This window comes from Coregonus lavaretus (assembly GCF_964263955.1).
Source record: "Coregonus lavaretus genome assembly, chromosome: 1".
In the NCBI taxonomy this organism is placed as follows: domain Eukaryota; kingdom Metazoa; phylum Chordata; class Actinopteri; order Salmoniformes; family Salmonidae; genus Coregonus; species Coregonus lavaretus.
In genome coordinates, this window is record NC_139988.1 from 91,476,964 (window position 1) to 91,498,011 (window position 21,048).

General features: G+C 42.6%; 1 protein-coding gene across 1 annotated transcript in view; it reads right to left on the bottom strand.

Annotated features, from left to right (window-relative positions):
* The window catches only part of slx4ip (SLX4 interacting protein), a gene marked incomplete at both ends in the record, with an annotated part of 81,685 nt that overhangs the window by 20,201 nt on the left and 40,436 nt on the right, over positions 1-21,048 (bottom strand). The window contains 2 exons of the mRNA XM_084168101.1: positions 7,451-7,542; positions 12,906-12,983. Of these exons, the coding sequence (XP_084024227.1) occupies positions 7,451-7,542; positions 12,906-12,983 (170 nt within the window). The remainder of the gene's footprint in view (positions 1-7,450; positions 7,543-12,905; positions 12,984-21,048) is intronic.

Sequence of the window (21,048 nt, forward strand, 5' to 3'; positions counted from 1 at the left end):
CCTATATAGTGCACTATATCGCCATAGGGAACCGGTCAAAAGTAGTGCACTATATAGGGAATAGGGTGCCATTTGGGAGCCATTCATAGAGAGAGAGGCATCCTCTGATGTCAGCGCCAAGGTGAGAATGAGGCTCCTCGTTGATTTCCCACAGTCCTCTCTGGGGAGGGCAGAGTGGGTTCAAATGAGCAACTAGTTTCTGGAAGACTCTGGAAGACACTACGTCTGTCTCTGTCATGACTGGACACAAAATAACTAAAGAGGAGAAAAGGTCATATGACGTGGGTGAGAGTGTGTGTCACATGGGCTCTGAACGGTGGGGCTATGATCGGCCACAGCTGTTCCTACACTGGCTAGCCTTCGGCTACAGCTTTCCCACAAACCTCTGAATGTGAATCAAATCAATGAAGGCACTTGACTTCTGACTAGGGAACTAACTTCATGTGGAATCTCCCTCAGACCAGACAACAAGGTGTTGAGTTTGTCTGTGTTCGTGTGAAAGAAAATGTGTGTTGTTGTCAGGCATGGTGGTCTCTGGAAAAATAAGGACAGACATTACCAACCATAGTCAGATAAATAAGGACAAACATTAACAACCAGTCAGATAAATAAGGACAAACATTAACAACCAGTCAGATAAATAAGGACAGCCATTAACAACCAGTCAGATAAATAAGGACAAACATTAACAACCAGTCAGATAAATAAGGCCAAACATTACCAACCAGTCAGATAAATAAGGCCAAACATTACCAACCAGTCAGATAAATAAGGCCAAACATTACCAACCAGTCAGATAAATAAGGACAAACATTAACAACCAGTCAGATAAATAAGGACAAACATTAACAACCGGTCAGATAAATAAGGACAAACATTACCAACCAGTCAGATAAATAAGGACAAACATTACCAACCAGTCAGATAAATAAGGACAAACATTACCAACCAGTCAGATAAATAAGGACAAACATTACCAACCACAGTCAGATAAATAAGGACAAACATTACTAACCAGTCAGATAAATAAGGACACACATTAACAACCAGTCAGATAAATAAGGACAAACATTAACAACCAGTCAGATAAATATGGACAAACATTAACAACCAGTCAGATAAATAAGGACACACATTAACAACCAGTCAGATAAATAAGAACAAACATGACCAACCAGTCAGATAAATAAGGACAAACATTAACAACCACAGTCAGATAAATCAGGACAAACATTAACAACCAGTCAGATAAATAAGGACAAACATTAACAACCAGTCAGATAAATAAGGACAAACATTAACAACCAGTCAGATAAATAAGGAGAAACATTAACAACCACAGTCAGATAAATAAGGACAAACATTAACAACCAGTCAGATAAATAAGGACAAACATTACATACCAGTCAGATAAATAAGGAGAAACATTAACAACCACAGTCAGATAAATAAGGACAAACATTACCAACCAGTCAGATAAATAAGGACAAACATTAACAACCAGTCAGATAAATAAGGACAAACATTACCAACCAGTCAGATAAATAAGGACAAACATTAGCAACCAGTCAGATAAATAAGGACAAACATTAACAACCAGTCAGATAAGTAAGGACCCACATTAACAACCAGTCAGATAAATAAGGACAAACATTACCAACCAGTCAGATAAATAAGGACCCACATTAACAACCAGTAAGATAAATAAGGACAAACATTACCAACCAGTCAGATAAATAAGGACCCACATTAACAACCAGTCAGATAAATAAGGACCCACATTAACAACCAGTCAGATAAATAAGGACAAACATTACCAACCAGTCAGATAAATAAGGACCCACATTAACAACCAGTCAGATAAATAAGGACAAACATTAACAACCACAGTCAGATAAATAAGGACAAACATTACCAACCAGTCAGATAAATAAGGACAAACATTAACAACCAGTCAGATAAATAAGGACCCACATTAACAACCAGTCAGATAAATAAGGACAAACATTACCAACCAGTCAGATAAATAAGGACAAACATTAACAACCAGTCAGATAAATAAGGACAAACATTAACAACCAGTCAGATAAATAAGGACCCACATTAACAACCAGTCAGATAAATAAGGACCCACATTAACAACCAGTCAGATAAATAAGGACCCACATTAACAACCAGTCAGATAAATAAGGACAAACATTACCAACCAGTCAGATAAATAAGGACCCACATTAACAACCAGTCAGATAAATAAGGACAAACATTAACAACCAGTCAGATAAATAAGGACAAACATTAACAACCACAGTCAGATAAATAAGGACAAACATTAACAACCAATCAAAAAAATAAGGACAAACATTACCAACCAGTCATATAAATAAGGACAAACATTAACAACCAGTCAGATAAATAAGGACAAACATTAACAACCAGTCAGATAAATAAGGACCCACATTAACAACCAGTCAGATAAATAAGGACAAACATTAACAACCAGTCAGATAAATAAGGACAAACATTAACAACCAGTCAGATAAATAAGGACAAACATTAACAACCAGTCAGATAAATAAGGACAAACATTACCAACCAGTCAGATAAATAAGGACCCACATTAACAACCAGTCAGATAAATAAGGACAAACATTAACAACCAGTCAGATAAATAAGGACAAACATTAACAACCAGTCAGATAAATAAGGACAAACATTAACAACCAGTCAGATAAATAAGGACAAACATTAACAACCAGTCAGATAAATAAGGACAAACATTAACAACCACAGTCAGATAAATAAGGACAAACATTAACAACCACAGTCAGATAAATAAGGACAAACATTACCAACCAGTCAGATAAATAAGGCCAAACATTAACAACCAGTCAGATAAATAAGGACAAACATTACCAACCAGTCAGATAAATAAGGCCAAACATTAACAACCAGTCAGATAAATAAGGACACACATTAACAACCAGTCAGATAAATAAGGACAAACATTAACAACCAGTCAGATAAATAAGGACAAACATTAACAACCAGTCAGATAAATAAGGACAAACATTACCAACCAGTCATATAAATAAGGACAAACATTAACAACCAGTCAGATAAATAAGGACAAACATTAACAACCAGTCAGATAAATAAGGACCCACATTAACAACCAGTCAGATAAATAAGAACAAACATGACCAACCAGTCAGATAAATAAGGACCCACATTAACAACCAGTCAGATAAATAAGGACAAACATTAACAACCAGTCAGATAAATAAGGACAAACATTACCAACCAGTCAGATAAATAAGGACCCACATTAACAACCAGTCAGATAAATAAGGACAAACATTAACAACCAGTCAGATAAATAAGGACAAACATTAACAACCAGTCAGATAAATAAGGACAAACATTAACAACCAGTCAGATAAATAAGGACCCACATTAACAACCAGTCAGATAAATAAGAACAAACATGACCAACCAGTCAGATAAATAAGGACAAACATTACCAACCAGTCAGATAAATAAGGCCAAACATTACCAACCAGTCAGATAAATAAGGACAAACATTAACAACCAGTCAGATAAATAAGGACACACATTAACAACCAGTCAGATAAATAAGGACAAACATTACCAACCACAGTCAGATAAATAAGGACAAACATTACCAACCAGTCAGATAAATAAGGCCAAACATTACCAACCAGTCAGATAAATAAGGACCCACATTAACAACCAGTCAGATAAATAAGGACAAACATTAACAACCAGTCAGATAAATAAGGAAAAACATTAACAACCAGTCAGATAAATAAGGACAAACATTAACAACCAGTCAGATAAATAAGGACAAACATTACCAACCAGTCAGATAAATAAGGACCCACATTAACAACCAGTCAGATAAATAAGGACAAACATTAACAACCAGTCAGATAAATAAGGACAAACATTAACAACCAGTCAGATAAATAAGGACAAGCATTAACAACCAGTCAGATAAATAAGGAAAAACATTAACAACCACAGTCAGATAAATATCCAAAGCGTAGCCTAGGCCTACATGTTCTTAAAAGGTACTATTTGTCTCAGTGTCAGAGATGTCAGTGGTCCAGTGTGACTCAGTTGGTAAGAGCCAGGCACTACCAACTACGGGGCCATGGGATGGTTTCCCAATGAGGCCACATATTCTTACATGTGCACTCACTGTACTGGCCTATACATCACCCTGTACTGGCCTATACATCACCCTGTACTGGCCTATACATCACCCTGTACTAGCCTATACATCACCCTGTACTGGCCTATACATCACCCTGTACTGGCCTATACATCACCCTGTACTGGCCTATACATCACCCTGTACTGGCCTATACATCACCCTGTACGGGCCTATACATCACCCTGTACTGGCCTACACATCACCCTGTACTAGCCTATACATCACCCTGTACTGGCCTATACATCACCCTGTACTGGCCTATACATCACCCTGTACTAGCCTATACATCACCCTGTACTGGCCTATACATCACCCTGTACTGGCCTATACATCACCCTGTACTGGCCTATACATCACCCTGTACTGGCCTATACATCACCCTGTACTGGCCTATACATCACCCTGTACTAGCCTATACATCAGCCTGTACTGGCCTATACATCACCCTGTACTGGCCTATACATCACCCTGTACTGGCCTATACATCACCCTGTACTGGCCTATACATCACCCTGTACTGGCCTATACATCACCCTGTACTGGCCTATACATCACCCTGTACTGGCCTATACATCACCCTGTACTGGCCTATACATCACCCTGTACTGGCCTATACATCACCCTGTACTGGCCTATACATCACCCTGTACTGGCCTATACATCACCCTGTACTGGCCTATACATCACCCTGTACTGGCCTATACATCACCCTGTACTGGCCTATACATCACCCTGTACTGGCCTATACATCACCCTGTACGGGCCTATACATCACCCTGTACTGGCCTATACATCACCCTGTACTGGCCTATACATCACCCTGTACTGGCCTATACATCACCCTGTACTAGCCTATACATCACCCTGTACTGGCCTATACATCACCCTGTACTGGCCTATACATCACCCTGTACTGGCCTATACATCACCCTGTACTGGCCTATACATCACCCTGTACTGGCCTATACATCACCCTGTACTAGCCTATACATCACCCTGTACTGGCCTATACATCACCCTGTACTGGCCTATACATCACCCTGTACTGGCCTATACATCACCCTGTACTGGCCTATACATCACCCTGTACTGGCCTATACATCACCCTGTACTGGCCTATACATCACCCTGTACTGGCCTATACATCACCCTGTACTGGCCTATACATCACCCTGTACTAGCCTATACATCACCCTGTACTGGCCTATACATCACCCTGTACTGGCCTATACATCACCCTGTACTGGCCTATACATCACCCTGTACTGGCCTATACATCACCCTGTACTGGCCTATACATCACCCTGTACTAGCCTATACATCACCCTGTACTGGCCTATACATCACCCTGTACTGGCCTATACATCACCCTGTACTAGCCTATACATCACCCTGTACTGGCCTATACATCACCCTGTACTAGCCTATACATCACCCTGTACTGGCCTATACATCACCCTGTACTGGCCTATACATCACCCTGTACTGGCCTATACATCACCCTGTACTGGCCTATACATCACCCTGTACTGGCCTATACATCACCCTGTACTAGCCTATACATCACCCTGTACTGGCCTATACATCACCCTGTACTGGCCTATACATCACCCTGTACTGGCCTATACATCACCCTGTACTGGCCTATACATCACCCTGTACTGGCCTATACATCACCCTGTACTGGCCTATACATCACCCTGTACTGGCCTATACATCACCCTGTACTGGCCTATACATCACCCTGTACTAGCCTATACATCACCCTGTACTGGCCTATACATCACCCTGTACTGGCCTATACATCACCCTGTACTGGCCTATACATCACCCTGTACTGGCCTATACATCACCCTGTACTGGCCTATACATCACCCTGTACTAGCCTATACATCACCCTGTACTGGCCTATACATCACCCTGTACTGGCCTATACATCACCCTGTACTAGCCTATACATCACCCTGTACTGGCCTATACATCACCCTGTACTAGCCTATACATCACCCTGTACTGGCCTATACATCACCCTGTACTAGCCTATACATCACCCTGTATTGGCCTATACATCACCCTGTACTGGCCTGTACATCACCCTGCACTCACTGTACTAGCCTATATATCATCTGAGTAAAACTAATTGGCTATTATATTAGCCTGTTATTAGTGGTAATAAAGCTAGCGAATGAGGAGAGGTTTAGCTCTGTTTAGCTTGAGAAGATGAGTCACCATTCAGGTCCCCCCCCTGTCCTAGTGATTTATTCATCATGATCTGAAAGGCTAAACTGATCCTAGACCAGGACTCCTGGTGATATTATTCATTAAGATCTGAAAGGCTAAACTGATCCTAGACCAGGACTCCTGGTGATATTATTCATTAAGATCTGAAAGGCTAAACTGATCCTAGACCAGGACTCTGAGATGCTTTATGAATCCGGCCTGAAACAGAATGCTCCCAGGGTTTAACGTAGCCAAGCTCTATTCAGCCTGGTCTCAGTCTCAGTGAATGTCCTGGTCTGGTCCCAGGTCTGTTTCTGCCGTCTTGCCCAACTCCTATGGTCATTGGGTTCAATGAGACTAGTCTGGTCCCAGGTCTGTTTCTGCCGTCTTGCCCAACTCCTATGGTCATTGGGTTCAATGAGACTAGTCTGGTCCCAGGTCTGTTTCTGCTGTCTTGCCCAACTCTTACGATCATTGTCGTGACAAATGGACTTATGGTCATTGTCGTGACAAACAGATGTTGGTCTCTCCCTGGACCCCAGATCCAGTGGTGTGCGACCCCTGTAAACCACCTGACCTTTCACCCCATAACTCCCTCCACAACCACAGACTCTGTCCCCATCCCTGGGGGTCGGGGGTCGGGGGCCTGGAAACAACCCTGGCAGGTCCAGGGGCCACACTATATAAACAAAGCCAGCATATACAGGTCACATCCCAAAACGGCACCCTATTCCCTATGAAGTGCGCTACTTTGACCAGGGCCCCACAGGGAATAGGGTGCTGTTTGGGACACAGGCAGTGGGACACCGGCGTACAATTTGGCAGCGCATCCGGGGGCCAACCTAAGTAAACAAGTTCCAGCATATACAGTGGGAAGTGGGAGCACTATTTGGCAGCGCAGCCCTATAATAACAGACAAGACAGCCCCGTGCTAGTAATGTTGCCAAGCGACTGGAAGGAAGAGGAAGCAGTGGAGTATAAACAGCCACTCACCACGGTTACGGTTACCGCCGGGGTTGGGTTAGCTGAGGCATCCTCCAGTCGGCTCACACACACCACATAACGCTCAGGAAACACACGCAGCTCTGCGGAGAAAACACACACACATTATACACACACACCATATATAAACACACACACACACACCCATATATACACACACACCATATATATATACACACACACCACATAACGCTCAGGAAACACACGCAGCTCTGCGGAGAAAACACACACACATTATACACACACACCATATATACACACACACACACACCCCATATATATACACACACAAACACCATATATACACACACACACACACACCATATATATACACACACACAAACACCATATATACACACACACCATATAACGCTCAGGAAACACACTCAACTCTGGGAAGAAAACACACACAAATGTTATAAACACATGAATATTCAGACCCACCCACCCACACCCACCCACACACACACACCCACACACACACACACACACAGAGAGAGAGAGACACACACATTATGGTAGTTAATATAATAATATGCAAGTCTTGGCCAGATATCAAGCTGAATCAGGGTAAGTTGAGGGTTAGGATAGCAAGGCCAGATATTTACTAAACCCTCAAACCACAGAAAAGGACAGTTTACAGATGTGTGTGTGTGTGTGTGTGTGTGTGTGTGTGTGTGTGTGTGTGTGTGTGTGTGTGTGTGTGTGTGTGTGTGTGTCCCAGAACCACGTGAACAACAGTGTATAATATGGAGCAATTTTAGTTTAAAATTACCAATCACGGCTGTGTCCAAATGGCACCCTATTTCCTAAATAGCACACTACTTCTGACCAGGAAATAGGGTGCCATTTGGGATGCATTAAAGGTATTCTGACTCTCTACGGAGGAAGAGCGTCTTTAGGTTTCTCTAGAGGTAGAATGGAAGGTTCTATTCACCTTTAATATAACTTATTACAGGTAAACAGAAGGTTAAAGGTTAAAGATAGGAGAAGTAAAGAAAGCCACAGGAAGTATTTCTGTTTAGTGGGTTCCAGCTAAGAGATTGCTTCCTGAATAATTATAATAATAATTATTATTATATAACAGAAGCCAAACAGCTGGACTGCTTCTTGTCTCTCAGGACTGTAGACATTATCAGCAGTGGCAGATAAATACTCTCCAGTCTACCTAGACTTAGAATAACCACGTTGCCTGACTATACAGTCATCACGTCGACTATGTCTGATGATATCTACAGTGCATTCGGAAAGTATTCAGGCCCCTTCCCCTTTTTACACATTTTGTTACGTTACAGCCTTATTCTAAAATGGATTAACTTATTTCCCCCCCCCCCCTCATCAATCTACACACAATACCCCATAATGACGAAGTGAAAACAGGTTTTATAGACATTTTTGCAAATGTATAAAAAATAAAACATAAATGCCTTATTTACATACGTATTCAGACCATTTGCTATGAGACTCGAAATTGAGATCAGGTGCATCCTGTTTCCATTGATCATCCTTGAGATGTTTCCACAACCAAGCCATGAGGTCGAAGGAATTGTCCTTTAGCGATCCGAGACAGAATTGTGTCGAGGCACAGATCTGGGGAAGGGTACCAAAACATTTCTGCAGCATTGAAGGTCCCCAAGAACACAGTGGCCTCCATCATTCTTAAATGGAAGAAGTTTGGAACCACCAAGACTCTTCCTAGAGCTGGCCGCCCGGCCAAACTGAGCAATCAGGGGAGAAGGGCCTTGGTCAGGGAGGTGACCAAGAACCCGATGGTCACTCTGACAGAGCTCCAGAGTTCCTCTGTGGAGATGGGAGAACCTTCCAGAAGGGGAACCATCTCTGCAGCACTCCACCAATCAGGCCTTTATGGTAGAGTGGCCAGACGAAAGCCACTCCTCAGTAAAAAGGCAAATGACAGCCCACTTGGAGTTTGCCAAAAGGCACCTAAAGGACTCTCAGACCATGAGAAACAAGATTCTCTGGTCTGACGAAACCAAAATTGAACTCTTTGGTCTGAATGCCAAGCGTCACGTCTGGAGGAAACCTGGCACCATCCCTACGGTGAAGCATGGTGGTGGCATGCAGTGATGCTCCCCATCCAACCTGACAGAGCTTGAGAGGATCTGCAGAGAAGAATGGGAGAAACTCCCCAAATAAAGGTGTGATAAGCTTGTAGCGTCATACCCAAGAAGACTCAAGGCTGTAATCGCTGCCAAAGGTGCTTCAACAAAGTACTGAGTAAAGGGTCTGAAAACTTATGTAAATGTGATATTTAAGTTTTCTATTTTTAATAAATTTGCTAAAATTTCTAAAAACCTGTTTTCACTATGTCATTATGGGGTATTGTGTGTAGATCGATGAGGGGGCCTTATTTTACAATTTAATCAATTTAAAAATAAGGCTGTAACGTTAAAAAATGTGGAAAAAGTCAAGTGGTATGAATACTTTCCAAATGCACAGCAGGCCTACCCATTGGACTGCCATTCTGTTGTTTTTCAAATTAAGGAGTGGGACTTTAATAGTGTGAGTTGTTGAATGAATCTGTCAACTCAGCCTTTGACATGTCAGTGCTCAGTCCTCAGGGGGCAGATTTGAACTTTACTGACAGGTCTGGGGTCAGTCCTCAGGGGGCAGATATTAACTTTACTGACAAGTCTGGGATCAGTGCTCCTTCACATCCTGGTCCTTAGAGAGCAGATATTAAGTGTTCTGGGAGGAAGAGTTCCATATAGGAAGAGGAGCATGTTGGGAGAAGGAGGAGCATTTTGGGAAAAAATAAAATGGTTGTAAAAATCACAGGGCGTGCCTTTAATAGAGTTGTTGAGTGAAGTTGTCATCTCAACCACTGACAGGTCTGGTGTCAGCTTAGGACAGTGCTCGTCGTCAGGGAAACAATATTAAGGATTCCAAGAGGAAGAGGACATGTAGGGGCCTCCCATCTCATTACGGTCTCAGTAAGGAGGCCCTCCAGGGACAAACCTAACGCCAGACTAAGGAGACCCTCCAGAGACAAACTTAACACCAGGATGTTCTAAAGCACGCCCCCATGGCCATAGCAGGTAGGGTCAGGACGTTCAACAAGTGAAGGAGAGAAAAAAAACAAAAAAACAATTGGAACCACTTGACCTAAAGGCATTTTGTATTGAGAATATTTTTGTACGAATTGCAGAGTCAGAACTGGGCCACAACCTTTTTAAAAAGGTAGATCTGTGTGCACTCACTGCTTTGCATAAGCACATACATAAATATGATTTATGAGTTCAAGGGCCTTTAAAAGGCACGTACAAGCATCCTTTCTCCTGAACTCCTTCAATATAGACATGGTATACTTTCAAGTCAGCACTGAATCAACGCAGATGATGGGTCTGCTTGAACTGAACTAGAGTCCTGTCCAGGGGGTGTACTATGGGATGCTCTGGCTCGGACGAGGCTTCCTTACTTCAACTGCAGTGTTGAGATGGTAACAGAAGTGAGAAGGACACAACAGAAGAGGCGACCCTCTCGAACATGATTTACTGTACCTTCCAGAGTCAGGGTCAAAACCATTTTCAACTCCAGTCAATTCCAAAAAGTAAACCAAATTCCATTTCAATTCCAAACTTTCCTCATTGAAAACCATTGAAGAGAATAGGAATTTCAGTGTGAAATTTGACCCTGATGCCTACCAGTACTGCTTATTAAGAGGACCACCCTGGGTATAAACTAGGTGATTACCTACCTCCATACCGCTGCTTGACAATACACCGCAGGTATAACCTACATGATTACCTACCTCCATACCGCTGCTTGACAATACACCGCAGGTATAAACTACATGATTACCTACCTCCATACCGCTGCTTGACAATACACCGCAGGTATAAACTAGGTGATTACCTACCTCCATACCGCTGCTTGACAATACACCGCAGGTATAAACTAGGTGATTACCTACCTCCATACCGCTGCTTGACAATACACCGCAGGTATAAACTAGGTGATTACCTACCTCCATACCGCTGCTTGACAATACACCGCAGGTATAAACTAGGTGATTACCTACCTCCATACCGCTGCTTGACAATACACCGCAGGTATAAACTAGGTGATTACCTACCTCCATACCGCTGCTTGACAATACACCGCAGGTATAAACTGGGTGATTACCTACCTCCATACCGCTGCTTGACAATACACCGCAGGTATAAACTGGGTGATTACCTACCTCCATACCGCTGCTTGACAATACACCACAGGTATAAACTAGGTGATTACCTACCTCCATACCGCTGCTTGACAATACACCGCAGGTATAAACTAGGTGATTACCTACCTCCATACCGCTGCTTGATAATACACCGCAGGTATAAACTAGGTGATTACCTACCTCCATACCGCTGCTTGACAATACACCACAGGTATAAACTAGGTGATTACCTACCTCCATACCGCTGCTTGACAATACACCGCAGGTATAAACTAGGTGATTACCTACCTCCATACCGCTGCTTGATAATACACCGCAGGTATAAACTAGGTGATTACCTACCTCCATACCGCTGCTTGACAATACACCACAGGTATAAACTAGGTGATTACCTACCTCCATACCGCTGCTTGACAATACACCGCAGGTATAAACTAGGTGATTACCTACCTCCATACCGCTGCTTGATAATACACCGCAGGTATAAACTAGGTGATTACCTACCTCCATACCGCTGCTTGACAATACACTGCAGGTATAAACTAGGTGATTACCTACCTCCATACCGCTGCTTGACAATACACCGCAGGTATAAACTAGGTGATTACCTACCTCTATACCGCTGCTTGACAATACACCGCAGGTATAAACTAGGTGATTACCTACCTCCATACCGCTGCTTGACAATACACCGCAGGTATAAACTAGGTGATTACCTACCTCCATACCGCTGCTTGACAATACACCGCAGGTATAAACTAGGTGATTACCTACCTCCATACCGCTGCTTGACAATACACCGCAGGTATAAACTAGGTGATTACCTACCTCCATACCGCTGCTTGACAATACACCGCAGGTATAAACTAGGTGATTACCTACCTCCATACCGCTGCTTGACAATACACCACAGGTATAAACTAGGTGATTACCTACCTCCATACCGCTGCTTGACAATACACCGCAGGTATAAACTGGGTGATTACCTACCTCCATACCGCTGCTTGACAATACACCGCAGGTATAAACTGGGTGATTACCTACCTCCATACCGCTGCTTGACAATACACCACAGGTATAAACTAGGTGATTACCTACCTCCATACCGCTGCTTGATAATACACCGCAGGTATAAACTAGGTGATTACCTACCTCCATACCGCTGCTTGACAATACACCGCAGGTATAAACTAGGTGATTACCTACCTCCATACCGCTGCTTGACAATACACTGCAGGTATAAACTAGGTGATTACCTACCTCCATACCGCTGCTTGACAATACACCGCAGGTTGAAATGTCTCTTCACGAAGTTGGCCACCAGGCTAACTCTTCTCCCTGTGAAAGAACAAAAGCAGGTATAAGATTAAAAACAAACAACTATGTTTTAAGTGAGAATAGCCATTGGTCTAAAGCCGAAAAAGAAAGGAAATTCACATGAGCACCACAATGCCTATTCCACCCATGCTCTACCAAGGTTTTCCAGCACACAGCTTGGACCTACTACAGTAGCTATGTTGGTATTGTACTTCAAACTATGTGTATGTGTTCCACCCATTATCTACCACTACTGGTTGCTTGGGATTCAAACCTTCTCAAACAGCATAACTCAAACTCTTAGAGGAGGTGCTTCCACAATAATGTGATTCAAGGTAAAGTATTGGATTCTTCACACACCACAGTAAGACATTATCCCATTATCCTTACGCTACCTTTTCAAAAAGTTCTCTCTCTCTCTCTCTCTCTCTCATCTCTTCTCTCTTCTCTCTTCTCTCTCTCTCTCTCAGCTGATTTTCTGAAAGAGCTGCAAAATCTGGACCCCTACAAATCATCTGGGCTAGACAATCTGGACCCTTTCTTTCTAAAAAATAGCCACCGAAATTGTCGCAACCCCTATTACTAGCCTGTTCAACCTCTCTTTCGTAACGTCTGAGATCCCCAGAGATTGGAAAGCTGCTGCGGTCATTCCCCTCTTCAAAGGGGGTGACACTCTAGATCCAAACAGTTACAGACCTATATCCATCCTGCCCTGCCTTTCGAAAGTTTTTGAAAGCCAAGTTAACAAACAGATCACCGACCATTTCGAATCCTACCGTACCTTCTCCGCTATGCAATCCGGTTTCCGAGCTGGTCATGGGTGCACCTCAGCCACGCTCAAGGTCCTAAACGATATTATAACCGCGATCGATAATAGACAGTACTGTGCAGCCGTTTTCATTGACCTGGCCAAGGCTTTCGACTCTGTCAACCACCGCATTCTTATTGGCAGACTAAACAGCCTTGGTTTCTCAAATGACTGCCTCGCCTGGTTCACCAACTACTTCTCAGAGAGAGTTCAATGTGTCAAATCGGAGGGCCTGTTGTCTAGGCCTATGGCAGTCTCTATGGGGGTGCCAAAGGGTTCAATTCTTGGGCCGACTCTTTTCTCTGCTCTTGCTGCTGGTGACTCTCAGATCCACCTCTACGCAGACGACACCATTTTGTATACATCTGGCCCTTCATTGGACACTGTGTTAACAAACCTCCAAACGAGCTTCAACGCCATACAAAACTCCTTCCGTAGCCTCCAACTGCTCTTAAACACTAGTAAAACTAAATGCATGCTCTTCAATCGAACACTGCTGGCACCCGCCCACCCGACTAGAATCACTACTCTCGATGGGTCTGACCTAGAGTATGTGGACAACTATAAATACCTAGATGTCTGGTTAGACTGTAAACTCTACTTCCAGACTCATATTAAGCATCTCCAATCCAAAGTTAAATCTAGAATCGGCTTCCTATTTTGCAACAAAGCCTCCTTCACTCATGCTGCCAAACATGCCCTCGTAAAACTGACTATCCTACCGATCCTTGACTTCGGCGATGTCATTTACAAAATAGCCTCCAACACTCTACTCAGCAAATTGGATGTAGTCTATCACAGTGCCATCCATTTTGTCACTAAAGCCCCATATACTACCCACCACGTAGTACGCTCTTGTTGGCTGGTCCTCACTACATATTCGTCGCCAAACCCACTGGCTCCAGGCCATCTATAAATCACTGCTAGGCAAATCTCTGCCTTATCTTAGCTCATTGGTCACCATAAAAACACCCACCCGTAGTATGCGCTCCAGCAGGTATATCTCACTGGTCATCCCCAAAGCCAACACCTCCTTTGGCCGCCATTCCTTCCAGTTCTCTGCTGCAAATGACTGGAACGAACTGCAAAAATCTCTGAAGCTGGAGACTCTTATCTCCCTCACTAACTATAAGCGTCAGTTGTCAGAGCAGCTTACCGATCACTGCACCTGTACACAGCCCATCTGAAATTAGCCCACTCAACTATCTCATCCCCATATTGTAATTTATTTCGCTCATTTGCACCCCAGTATCTCTATTTGCACATCATCTCTTGCACATCTATCATTCCAGTGTTAATACCAATTGTAATTATTTTGCACTATGGCCTATTTATTGCCTTACCTCCATAACTTGCTACATTTGCACACACTGTATATATATTTTCTGTTGTATTTTTGACTTTATGTTTTGTTTACCCCATATGTAACTCTGTGTTGTTGTTTTTATCACACTGCTTTGCTTTATCTTGGCCAGGTCGCAGTTGTAAATGAGAACTTGTTCTCAACTGGCTTACCTGGTTAAATAAAGGTGAAATAAAAATAAATAAATAAAATGACTGTCTGACAGAATCTGTGCAGAAGATCTAGGTGCTGCTGTAGGCCCTCTTTGGTTGGTGACAGAAGCACCAGATCATCAGCAAACAGTAGACATTTGACTTCAGATTCTAGTAGGGTGAGGCCGGGTGCTGCAGACTGTTCTAGTGCCCTCGCCAATTCGTTGATATATATGTTGAAGAGGGTGGGGCTCAAGCTGCATCCCTGTCTCATCCCACGGCCCTGTGGAAAGAAATGTGTGTGTTTTTTGCCAATTTTAACCGCACACTTGTTGCTTGTGTACATGGATTTTATAATGTCGAATGTTTTTCCCCCAACCCCACTTTCCATCAATTTGTATAGCAGACCCTCATGCCAAACTGAGTGAAAAGCTTTTTTTAAATCAACAAAGCATGAGAAGACTTTGCCTTTGTTTTGATTTGTTTGTTTGTCAATTAGGGTGTGCAGGGTGAATACGTGGTCTGTCTTACGGTAATTTGGTAAAAAGCCAATTTGACATTTGCTCTGTACATTGTTTTCACTGAGGAAATGAACTAGTCTGCTGTTAAGGATAATGCAGAGGATTTTCCCAAGGTTGCCACAGGCCTTTTTTGGTTGGAGGGTTTGTATTTTGTCCTGTAGTTCATTCAATGTAATTGGAGAATCCAGTGGGTTCTGGTAGTCTTTAATAGTTGATTCTAAGATTTGCATTTGATCATGTATATTTTTTTTGCTGTTTGTTCTCTGTTATAGGGGCAAAAAGATTGGAGAAGTGGTTTACCCATACATCTCCTTTTTGGATAGATAGCTCTTCGTGTTGTTGTTTGTTTAGTGTTTTCCAATTTTCCCAGAAGTGGTTCGATTCTATGGATTCTTCAAATACATTGAGCTGATTTCTGACGTGCTGTTCCTTCTTTTTCCATAGTGTATTTCTGTATTGTTTTAGTGATTCACCATAGTGAAGGCGTAGGCTCAGGTTTTCTGGGTCTCTATGTTTTTGGTTGGATAGGTTTCTCAATTTCTTTCTTAGGTTTTTGCATTCTTCATCAAACCATTTATCACTGTTGTTACTTTTCTTCGGTTTTCTGTTAGAGATTTTTAGATTTGATAGGGAAGCTGAGAGGTCAAATATACTGTTTAGGTTTTCTATTGCCAAGTTTACACCTTCACTATTACAGTGGAACGTTTTGTCCAGGAAGTCGTCTAGAATGGATTGAATTTGTTGTTGCCTAATTGTTTTTTGGTAGGTTTCAACACTACTTTGCTTCAATCTATAGCATTTCTTAAATATTATTCAGTTCCTTTGGCTTTGATGCCTCATGATTGAGTATTGCTCTGTTCAAGTAAACTGTGATTTTGCTGTGGTCTGATAGGGGTGTCAGTGGGCTGACTGAACGCTCTGAGAGACTCTGGGTTGAGGTCAGTGATAAAGTAGTCTACAGTACTACTGCCAAGAGATGAGCTATGCTATAGGTGTACCTACCATAGGAGTCCCCTCGAAGCCTACCATTGACTATGTACAGACCCAGTGTGCGACAGAGCTGCAGGAGTCGTGACCCGTTTTTGTTGGTTATGTTGTCGTAGTTGTGCCTAGGGGGGCATATGGGGGAGGGAATGCTGTCACCTCCAGGTAGGTGTTTGTCCCCCTGTGTGCTGAGGGTGTCAGGTTCTTGTCCAGTTCCGGCATTTAGGTCGCCACAGACTAGTACATGTCCCTGGGTCTGGAAATGATTGATTTCCCCCTCCAGGATGGAGAAGCTGTCTTCTTTCAAGTATGGGGATTCTAGTGGGGGGATATAGGTAGCACATAGGAGGAAATTTTTCTCTGTTGAGATAATTTCCTTTTGAATTTCTAACCAAATGTAAAATGTTCCTGTTTTGATTAATTTAATAGAGTGAGTTAGGTCTGCTCTATACCAAATTAGCATACCCCGTGAGTCCCTTCCCTGTTTCCCACCTGGTAGTTTGGTGGATGGGACTACCAGCTCTCTGTAACCTAGAGGGCAACCAGTGGGTCCATCTCCTCTATACCATGTTTCTTGTAGGATGACAATGTCTGTATTTCCGATTTTTTTGGTGAAGTCCAGGTTCCTGCTCTTTAGGCCAAAGGCAGATGACCTCAGGCCTTGGATATTCCAGGATGAGACACTGAAGGCTTTGTGTTCCATAAAGTGTCTAATGTTGTGTTGTTTGGCCAGTAATATTCTTTCTCTCTCTCTCTCTACTAGTTCCCCGTCTAATCCAATCGTGTGGTTATATGCAAATACAAGAGGCTGCGTCTTACCCAATCACATTAATCCAAATATCCTCAGCGGAATCTTTGGACATATTTGACCGCGGTTCAACTGTAAATATCACCGATAGAAGGAGCTTAGTTACCAGTATCTTTGTTAATTTGGCTTGTTCAAAGTAAAAATTCACTCTGAAAACCGTATATTCAAAGACGAGTGAACGGAACAGTATTTATTCATTCTCCCTGCAACTAGCACAACACCAATGTGCCTGATATGCAGTGAGTCGTAGCTCTCCTGAAAAGTGCCAATGTTAAGCGCCATTATGACACCAGGCATAGTCAATTGGATCAGACGTATCCCCTGAACACGGAGGTGAGAACAAACAAGATTAACCAACTCAAATCCCAATATGAGAGGTCCACCCAAAGTCCTTGTCAATTCCCTGACAGCCCAACAACGTGCAATGCAGTGTTCACTGAGGATAGCTTGGGTTTTGGGAAAACACAAAAAACTATTTTTCAGATGCTGAGATGGTAAAAGAATGCACACAGTTGCTGACACCTTGCTTGAAGGTAAACAAAAAAAATGAGCTCAGGGAAAATATCAAACAGATCCCACTTGTCAGATTCCACAGCAAATGAGGAGAACTGAAATATTAGCTGAAGATTTAACTTTCACAACTTGATGATGTCATTCGGAATGCACCATGCATTTCACTAGCTGTGGATGAATCAACAGATAACACTGATAATGCCCAGCTTCTGGTGTATGTCAGATTTTATAACGAAACAAAGAAGGAATTCTGTGAGGAGCTGTTGGGCTTAACACATCTAGAAGCACACACACGGGGAGAGGATATCCATGAGGCCATCAAAGGAATGCTGACAGAAAGGGGGACAGATCTGAAGTCAGTGGTCTCCATCACCACAGATGGAGCTCCAGCCATGATAGGAAGAGGAATGGGACTGGTTGCACGTTTGAAAAGAGGACCACCTTGACCTGACATCATATCACTGCATCATCCATCAATCTGTCCTGTGTGCCAGTCTGGGAAAAGAGTATTCTGAGGTCATGACAACGATGATGAAACTGATGAACTTTTTGAGAGCAACATCATCCCTACAACACCGCCTGCTACGAGGCACTCTGACAGAGGCCAAATGCCAGTTTTGATGACTTACTACTGCACAACAACGTCAGGGTTTTGGAACGCTTTTGGGCCATTCAGGAGGAAATCAAAGCTTTCTTATCAGAGCAAAAGAGTGACAAGGCAACTCAGTTTTCGGAGTTTTTGGAAGATGAGGACCAGATGGAAACAGTTGCATTTTTTGACAGACATTACATCACACCTTAATCAACTGAATGTTAAAAGACGGGACAACACAGTGTGTGATAACAGCAGTCAGGGCTTTCCAGAAGAAATTGGAGCTGTCACGACTTCCTCCGAAGCTGCCTCCTCTCCTTGTTCGGGCAGGCTTCGGCGTTCGTCGTCACCGTCCTTCTAGCCACTGCCGCTCCTCATCTCATCATTCCATTTGTTTTGTCTTGTCAATTACACACACCTGGTTCATATCCCGTCATTAGTACGTGTATAAGTGTTCCCTCTGCCCCCCTTGTCCTTGTGGGTGATTGTTCATTGTGAGGATTAGCAGCTCGGTGGAGCTCAGTATTTTGTGTCGCCGGGGGTATTTTCCCCGTGGGCATGTTTGTTCCAGTGTTCCTGTGTTGCGCACTGGACTGGTTACGCTGTATTCTGTGATTTACCCTCCTGCGCCTGACTCCTTCAAATCCCGCATCACACCATGAGGACAAAGGTTATTTTAAGCTTTGAGGTTAGGGTTAGAATAAGGGTTAGAATAAAGGTTAGAATAAGGGTTAGGGGTTAAGTTTAGGGTTAAGAATTAGGGTTAAGGTCAGGGTTAAGGTTATGGTAAGGGTTAGGGAAAATAGGAATTTGAATGGAAATTAATTTTAGGTTCCCACGAAGAACAAAACACACGCGTGTGCGTGTGAACGGCATGACTGGAGACATCAGCTGTTGCTGCATCTTTACCGTGTCCTGTGCCGAGCAGAGTTGGTTTTTGGCTTGCGTCCCAGAGACTAGGTCCAGCGTCCCAAATGGCACCCTATTCCCTACATAGTGCACTACTTTTTGACCAGGGCTCTAGTAGTAAAAGTTGTGCACTATATAGGGAACAGTGTGTCATTTGGGACGCGGGACTGGATCTCGTGCTAAGCTCACAGTCATGTTTCTGTCTCCCTCCAAAACAGTGTGACTCCTGGGGGAGAGTGGCCCCTTGGTTTCTAGGACAGGGATGTAGGTTAAGTCCCAAATGATACCCTATACCCTATTTATATAGGGAATAGGGTGTTATTTGGTACACAGCTGTTTTACACTTTACAATGTTTCCTTTATGAAGGGTTTATTCTTAGTAAACGAAACCCTTTCTCGGACAGGAATGTAGTCTGTTGGTGTTTTACACTGATAAACTGAATGTAGTCTGTTGGTGTTTTACACTGATAAACTGAATGTAGTCTGTTGGTGTTTTACACTGATAAACTGAATGTAGTCTGTTGGTGTTTTACACTGATAAACTGAATGTAGTCTGTTGGTGTTTTACACTGATCAATGAATGTAGTTTGTTGGTGTTTTACACTGATAAACTGAATGTAGTCTGTTGGTGTTTTACACTGATAAACTGAATGTAGTCTGTTGGTGTTTTACACTGATCACTGAATGTAGTTTGTTGGTGTTTTACACTGATAAACTGAATGTAGTCTGTTGGTGTTTTACACTGATAAACTGAATGTAGTCTGTTGGTGTTTTACACTGATAAACTGAATGTAGTCTGTTGGTGTTTTACACTGATCACTGAATGTAGTCTGTTGGTGTTTTACACTGATAAACTGAATGTAGTCTGTTGGTGTTTTACACTGATAAACTGAATGTAGTCTGTTGGTGTTTTACACTGATAAACTGAATGTAGTCTGTTGGTGTTTTACACTGATAAACTGAATGTAGTCTGTTGGTGTTTTACACTGATAAACTGAATGTAGTCTGTTGGTGTTTTACACTGATCACTGAATGTAGTCTGTTGGTGTTTTACACTGATCACTGAATGTAGTTTGTTGGTGTTTTACACTGATAAATTGAATGTAGTCTGTGGTGTTTTACACTGATCACTGAATGTAGTTTGTTGGTGTTTTACACTGATCACTGAATGTAGTTTGTTGGTGTTTTACACTGATAAACTGAATGTAGTCTGTTGGTGTTTTACACGGATAAACTGAATGTAGTCTGTTGGTGTTTTACACTGATAAAACTGAATGTAGTCTGTTGGTGTTTTACACTGATAAACTGAATGTAGTCTGTTGGTGTTTTACACTGATCACTGAATGTAGTCTGTTGGTGTTTTACACTGATCACTGAATGTAGTCTGTTGGTGTTTTACACTGATCACTGAATGTAGTCTGTTGGTGTTTTACACTGATAAACTGAATGTAGTCTGT